Source organism: Coregonus clupeaformis, unplaced genomic scaffold (assembly GCF_020615455.1).
Source record: "Coregonus clupeaformis isolate EN_2021a unplaced genomic scaffold, ASM2061545v1 scaf0038, whole genome shotgun sequence".
Lineage (NCBI taxonomy): Eukaryota > Metazoa > Chordata > Actinopteri > Salmoniformes > Salmonidae > Coregonus > Coregonus clupeaformis.
In genome coordinates this window covers 963,956-971,903 of record NW_025533493.1, presented here as the reverse complement: position 1 = coordinate 971,903, position 7,948 = coordinate 963,956, and the positions used below count along the sequence as shown (strand labels likewise).

The following is a 7,948-nucleotide window of genomic DNA, read 5'->3' as shown; positions in this document are numbered from 1 at the left end:
TACAATGAATATGAAACTATAAAAGAGGAAGAAAAAATCCAATATTTATTGGGTGAAAAGCCAAAATGTGCAATTTTGGCAGCCAAATATGTGTCCTCCTGCCACAGCCTGAGGGACAGCCAGTGAAAAGTGTAATGTCAATAATATTTCCGGTTTTGGCTTTCATACCATGTAATGTGTCTTCTCAGTCATGTTGAGATTGGTCGACTACTATTGCTTTAATGTATTGTTATTCTCATTGATATTGTAGTTGCTGTTAATGGTAATCCCATTTCCACTACTACTATTATTGCTGTTGGTCCCACCATTTTTGTTATAGCTATACTTTGACAATGTAAGTAATTTTACTTGACATGTCAATAAAGTCTATTGACAGAGACAGAGAGACAGAGAGACAGAGAGACAGAGAGACAGAGAGAGAGACAGAGAGAGAGAGAGAGAGAGAGAGAGACCTATATTCCCAGGTATGTATTCATCTTGTCCAGGGCGTCACAGACGGTGGTCAGGTCCCTGCAGAGGTCCTGCACCCCATTCTCAATGCTCCTGGTGTCCTTCAGCAGGTCTATGCTCTGGGTGTAGGGGTTGTAGTACACTGAGAACGGCCTCTTGATTGTCTTGGCAAACTCCCTGTTGGGGAGAAGAAAAATACTTGACTGCAAAGAAAAGTGACCCGGAGCATGCAGTTGTCATGAGCGATTTTAATACTTGCTGAGTGATTCCAAACCATCGCAGATTGTTCTGGCAATTCTCACATATGAACTTCATTGGAAGGAGGGATGTTTGAAGTACTTTTTACATTTGTATCACAAACCATTTTTTTGTTTTGAAAATGATGAACGTGACCATTTTAGGCCCTTTTTAGCCTATACATGCCTCCTGTAGTGATCTGTGAACCATCCATGATACAGACAACATATTGGTGCCATTATACTCCTTATAGTGTGCGCTAACATACAGAGTATGTCTAGATTCTGAAATACAAATGTGTAAACGTATTCAACATAAAAATTATTAATATAAATCTTAAAAGCCCTTTTGATTTTGTTCATTTTAAAAGGCATATTGTTTGGAACAATATACTCTACAAGTACATTACATTTTTACACTGGGCTCTCTGCTAATTCTGAAGTTATGATACATTTTACTAGTACCACCAACACAGTCAACGGGGAAAGTGAATTTAAAGGTAGGCTGTAATTGGTTAAGGACCTTTAACGTCAATTTATATGTATAAAATGGGTAATATCTTTAAAAGTACCAGAGAGCCCACTCTGGAAATTTGATGAGTTTGAAGAGCATATTGTTCCAAACAATATCTAAAAATAAGCTACATCAAAAAGGGTAGATGTTTCCACTTCACAATAACCGTACTTACAGTTGACCAGGGCAGCTCTAGCAGGGCAGAAATGTGACTAATTTACTTGTTGGAAACGTATTTTTCCATCCTATGGCGGTGCCACGTTGAAAGTCACTGAGCTCTTCAGTAAGGCCATACTGCTAATGTTTGTCTATGAGATTGCATGGCTGTGTGTTCAATTTTATACACCTGTCAGCAACGGATGTGGCTGAAATAGCCGAATCAACTAACTTGAAGGGGTGTCCACATACTTTTGTGTATATACAGTGGGGAGAACAAGTATTTGATACACTGCCGATTTTGCAGGTTTTCCTACTTACAAAGCATGTAGAGGTCTGTAATTTTTATCATAGGTACACTTCAACTGTGAGAGACTGAATCTAAAACAAAATTCCAGAAAATCACATTGTATGATTTGTAAGTAATTAATTTGCATTTTATTGCATGACATAAGTATTTGATACATCAGAAAAGCAGAACTTAATATTTGGTACAGAAACCTTTGTTTGCAATTGCAGAGATCATACGTTTCCTATAGGTCTTGACCAGATTTGCACACACTGCAGCAGGGATTTTGGCCCACTCCTCCATACAGACCTTCTCCAGATCCTTCAGGTTTCGGGGCTGTCGCTGGGCAATACAGACTTTCAGCTCCCTCCAAAGATTTTCTATTGGGTTCAGGTCTGGAGACTGGCTAGGCCACTCCAGGACCTTGAGATGCTTCTTACGGAGCCACTCCTTAGTTGCCCTGGCTGTGTGTTTCGGGTCGTTGTCATGCTGGAAGACCCAGCCACGACCCATCTTCAATGCTCTTACTGAGGGAAGGAGGTTGTTGGCCAAGATCTCGCGATACATGGCCCCATCCATCCTCCCCTCAATACGGTGCAGTCGTCCTGTCCCCTTTGCAGAAAAGCATCCCCAAAGAATGATGTTTCCACCTCCATGCTTCACGGTTGGGATGGTGTTCTTGGGGTTGTACTCATCCTTCTTCTTCCTCCAAACACGGCGAGTGGAGTTTAGACCAAAAAGCTCTATTTTTGTCTCATCAGACCACATGACCTTCTCCCATTCCTCCTCTGGATCATCCAGATCATTGGCCAACTTCAGACCGGCCTGGACATGCGCTGGCTTGAGCAGGGGGACCTTGCGTGCGCTGCAGGATTTTAATCCATGACGGCGTAGTGTGTTACTAATGGTTTTCTTTGAGACTGTGGTCCCAGCTCTCTTCAGGTCATTGACCAGGTCCTGCCGTGTAGTTCTGGGCTGATCCCTCACCTTCCTCATGATCATTGATGCCCCACGAGGTGAGATCTTGCATGAAGCCCCAGACCGAGGGTGATTGACCGTCATCTTGAACTTCCTCCATTTTCTAATAATTGCGCCAACAGTTGTTGCCTTCTCACCAAGCTGCTTGCCTATTGTCCTGTAGCCCATCCCAGCCTTGTGCAGGTCTACAATTTTATCCCTGATGTCCTTACACAGCTCTCTGGTCTTGGCCATTGTGGAGATGTTGGAGTCTGTTTGATTGAGTGTGTGGAGAGGCGTCTTTTACAGGTAATGAGTTCAAACAGGTGCAGTTAATACAGGTAATGAGTGGAGAACAGGAGGGCTTCTTAAAGAAAAACGAACAGGTCTGTGAGAGCCGGAATTCTTACTGGTTGGTAGGTGATCAAATACTTATGTCATGCAATAAAATGCAAATGAATTACTTAAAAATCATACAATGTGACTTTCTGGATTTTTGTTTTAGATTCCGTCTCTCACAGTTGAAGTGTACCTATGATAAAAATTACAGACCTCTACATGCTTTGTAAGTAGGAAAACCTGCAAAATCGTCAGTGTATCAAATACTTGTTCTCCCCACTGTATAGTGTATTGTACCAACATTGAGGACAAATATTGTACCAAATTGAGGACAAATGTTGTAAAAACAATGGGAAAACAGACATCTGGCCTAAGTGTATGTGGTTGATGTTTGTACACTTCTATTGAATTTAATAAAATGCACCAATTTCTGATGAGAAGCAGGTAACTCATTTGACAAGTTCCGATTGTGATTCTGTGTGCTTTTGCTTTCCTGTATTTTTTCTACTATACTGTTCGTTACACATTGTAAAGGTATAGTCTTTATTCGCACCTTTACAAAGAGGAAGAAAATTATTTTTTAAAATAATACAAATTAATGACTGGAAAATGAAGAGGTAATAATGTTTTGTGACAAAATACATCTTTATTGCCTTTATGGTATCAATGAATGTATACTTTATCACAGCAACACCACTGGGAGTGTATGAATAAATACTGTACATTGAAGAGGATTTAGAGCTAAATGAAATATCCACATACAGTATTCAACATGGGGGGAAAAACTGGATCATACACAATTTCCAAAACGTTCTATTTAAAGATGATTATTGTTACTTTCATCACATACTGGCTGCAGTAATGTATATACCATTTGAAAAATATTTCACATACAATCATTTCAAGGCAATTGATTGATAATCCATACTGTATAGTTCATTCATAAATCACAGGTTCAATGTCATTTTAGCTGTTGAGATTTCAACCCAAACATCAAGAAAGCTACATTCACTATGTATCTAATACAGTACATTACTTTTGGAATGTAAAATAAGTATTTCTTTAACATGAACATAAAGTAGACAGTTTCACTAAGCAACGTAGCATTACTTTAAGTACAGTGGGTGAATCCATAGCTTTTAGAGCAAATTAAACATTGAATTTAATATTCAGGAAAAAATTCAACAAAAGGACCAGGACTGAAGAACACTTACTTTGGCCTAGAGGAGAGAGGGGTAAATTGAACCACCCTTGTTTCTAGGAAACCATACACAAAATTAATCATTTGATGAAGTATTAAGGAAGAGGTCATTCTTTCATGGAGTCTGTGTTGGAAGAAACCACATGAAAAAAGTGGTAAGCAAGTTGGGTCAAATGAATGTGTTAGGGCAGTGGTCATCAACCTTTTCTAAGTCAAGATCACTCGCAGACAAAAAGCAAGCAGAGATCTACCGCTCAAATAAAAAAAAAACATTTTAAAAATGTAACATTAAACTAACAAAAACCGTTCTGTAAGAATGAGGTTTGTGCAGTAGGCCTAATACATTATAACAGCATATTGGCTATATGCCTGGCCTGCCAATATTGTTCTTCTCAGACCATATTATATTTCAAAACTGCTTCTTGGATTACAAAATACACTGCTCAAAAAAATTAAGGGAACACTAAAATAACACATCCTAGATCTGAATGAATGAAATAATCTTATTAAATACTTTTTTCTTTACATAGTTGAATGTGCTGACAACAAAATCACACAAAAATTATCAATGGAAATCAAATGTATCAACCCATGGAGGTCTGGATTTGGAGTCTCAGTAGTGTGTGTGGCCTCCACGTGCCTGTATGACCTCCCTACAACGCCTGGGCATGCTCCTGATGAGGTGGGATGGTCTCCTGAGGGATCTCCTCCCAGACCTGGACTAAAGCATCCGCCAACTCCTGGACAGTCTGTGGTGCAACGTGATGTTGGTGGATGGAGCGAGACATGATGTTCCAGATGTGCTCAATTGGATTCAGGTCTGGGGAACGGGCGGGCCAGTCCATAGCATCAATGCCTTCCTCTTGCAGGAACTGCTGACACGCTCCAGCCACATGAGGTCTAGCATTGTCTTGCATTAGGAGGAACCCAGGGCCAACCGCACCAGCAAATGGTCTCACAAGGGGTCTGAGGATCTCATCTCGGTACCTAATGGCAGTCAGGCTACCTCTGGCGAGCACATGGAGAGCTGTGCGGCCCCCCCAAAGAAATGCCACCCCACACCATGACTGACCCACCGCCAAACCGGTCATGCTGGAGGATGTTGCAGGCAGCAGAACGTTCTCCACGGCGTCTCCAGACTCTGTCACGTCTGTCACGTGCTCAGTGTGAACCTGCTTTCATCTGTGAAGAGCACAGGGCGCCAGTGGCGAATTTGCCAATCTTGGTGTTCTCTGGCAAATGCCAAATGTCCTGCACGGTGTTGGGCTGTAAGCACAACACCCACCTGTGGACGTCGGGCCCTCATACCACCCTCATGGAGTCTGTTTCTGACCGTTTGAGCAGACACATGCACATTTGTGGCCTGCTGGAGGTCATTTTGCAGGGCTCTGGCAGTGCTCCTCCTGCTCCTCCTTGCACAAAGGCGGAGGTAGCAGTCCTGCTGCTGGGTTGTTGCCCTCCTACGGCCTCCTCCACGTCTCCTGATGTACTGGCCTGTCTGCTGGTAGCGCCTCCATGCTCTGGACACTACGCTGACAGACACAGCAAACCTTCTTGCCACAGCTCGCATTGATGTGCCATCCTGGATGAGCTGCACTACCTGAGCCACTTGTGTGGGTTGTAGACTCCGTCTCATGCTACCACTAGAGTGAAAGCACCGCCAGCATTCAAAAGTGACCAAAACATCAGCCAGGAAGCATAGGAACTGAGAAGTGGTCTGTGGTCACCACCTGCAAAACCAGTCCTTTATTGGGGGTGTCTTGCTAATTGCCTATAATTTCCACCTGTTGTCTATTCCATTTGCACAACAGCATGTGAAATTTATTGTCAATCAGTATTGCTTCCTACGTGGACAGTTTGATTTCACAGAAGTGTGATTGACTTGGAGTTACATTGTGTTGTTTAAGTGTTCCCTTTATTTTTTTGAGCAGTGTATATCAGTTGCTGTAGCACTTGCGAGGCACATATTTCACATAAATTGAAATAATTTGCTTTTTTAATTTTACTGGACTGATGGTACCTGCATCTGACAACTGGTAACTTAATAAAACTAGGTCAAATCATGACGTCAGTGATTTTCAGGTCGGAAAGTCGGAGGTTTCTTAAGATGCCAGATTTTCCGACTTGGAATTCCGAGTTGATTACCTTTTAAAACGGATCTCGTTTTTTTCCAGAGTTCCCAGTTGTCTTGAACGCACTGAAGTCGGAAGTCGATGATCACTTGGCTACTCTCATTCATTGCAGCTGCAGCGCGAGTGGAAGCAGGGAGAAGCGCGTTTTATGTTTTGTAATAGTGTTGAATAAAAACAGTGCTGAATAAAAAATGTAACATGAACTCACTCATAAAAACAGCAGCTCTTTGCTGTATTCTTTGACAGTCTCTCTGTGGTCATGGTTTTAAAAGGTATTCAATCTTACGTAGGCAGTGGCGATTTTAGCATGTACATCTTGGTGGGGCAAACTCGACAAAAAATTTTTTTAATGAATGCCAGCAAAGCCACTACACAACATTTTATTATTTTATTAGGCCTATGTGTTCTAAAAAGGTAGGAAAATACAATCAAATAGGATCCCCTTTTATAGACAATATACCGACGCACAGACAGCGCATTGGGCAAACAGAATAACTCTCCCAATATCAACTGGAATTACATGGGTCTATTACTGAACTTTTTGTTGATAAACAAATATCTGAATGGGAAGAGACTGCCACTGGCAAACATGGTTACACACCCAATAACATTATATAGAATCTCCTCCTCCTGAATTTTGATTAATACAGTACATTAATGAGCGAGTAGTTGATATAACTATTTGTTCAGCACTTTTGAAATGTACAGCGACAGAATTCAGAACATGGTCCGTTCTTACAGTATTCTCCCTGTACACCAAGTCAGAACCGTAGGATAAACAGGGTGTATATAAGCAGACAATGAAAACTCTTACAATATTCGATGATTACATTTCTCTAAAAAACAGGCTATAGGCTACATGTGCACCACCAAGCCAGAACAGTAGGCTAAATTCTGAGGGGGAAAGGGACCAAATTATTAGGGTGAGGCACATGGGCTACTGACAGCTTACTACACAACATACACTTAGTATTACTTTCTTAGTTACAGTATACATATCTCTCTGGCATATTGCATCATTTATGCAGCAGCATACAATACATTTTTGGACTCACCGTTGTTGTGCTATGCTCACTTGAACATGGCGCCGTGGTCCTTCCTGTGGGCAAACATCGTCATCAAACTTTGTCATCAAAGTCTGCCATTCTCTGGATTTATGTTACTTTCAAGACAACTGGGAACTCAAAAAACAAGGTTGAATCATGACATCAGTGATCTTCAGGTCGGAGCTCTAGAAAGCTTGGAATTCCAAGTTTGATGACCGTTCAAAACTTATTTTTCCAGTCCGAAAAGGTTTTTATTTCAGACTTCCCAGTTGTCTTGAATGCACTGAAGTCTGAGATTTCCCAGTTCCGAGTTTCCAGTTGTTTTGAATGCGGCAGAAATCATGCTGGATTGACAGCATGGCCAATGTATTCAACCTTTTCTGTCCCATGGTGTTGCATTTGAATGTTTATCCTTTTAAGTTTGGAAAAGAGACCCTTTCAGACAGATGTTTTAAATCCTTAAACCGGGACTTGGACCACACACCCTCTCCACCAAATAGTAGGCAGAGGAAGCAAAATAGAGATTGCTTTGCAAAGCTTGCAGTTAGCCATTGATTCCTTCCAAACCACTCATTGTTGAATTTGCAATTTCCGACTTGTTGTCTAATGTTTATGTCCAATGGCGATG

At 41.4% G+C, this 7,948-nt stretch overlaps 1 protein-coding gene across 1 annotated transcript; it reads right to left on the bottom strand.

Moving 5' to 3' along the window:
• Positions 1-391: 391 nt before the first annotated feature.
• LOC121577333 (tryptophan 5-hydroxylase 2-like) lies at positions 392-7,454 on the bottom strand. Its single transcript, XM_041891091.2, has 2 exons — positions 7,330-7,454; positions 392-627 (listed from the first exon to the last, which is right to left on the bottom strand). The coding sequence occupies exons 1-2, from the start codon at positions 7,404-7,406 to the stop codon at positions 453-455; spliced, it is 252 nt and encodes an 83-aa protein (XP_041747025.1). The 5' UTR covers positions 7,407-7,454; the 3' UTR covers positions 392-452.
• Positions 7,455-7,948: the final 494 nt, after the last annotated feature.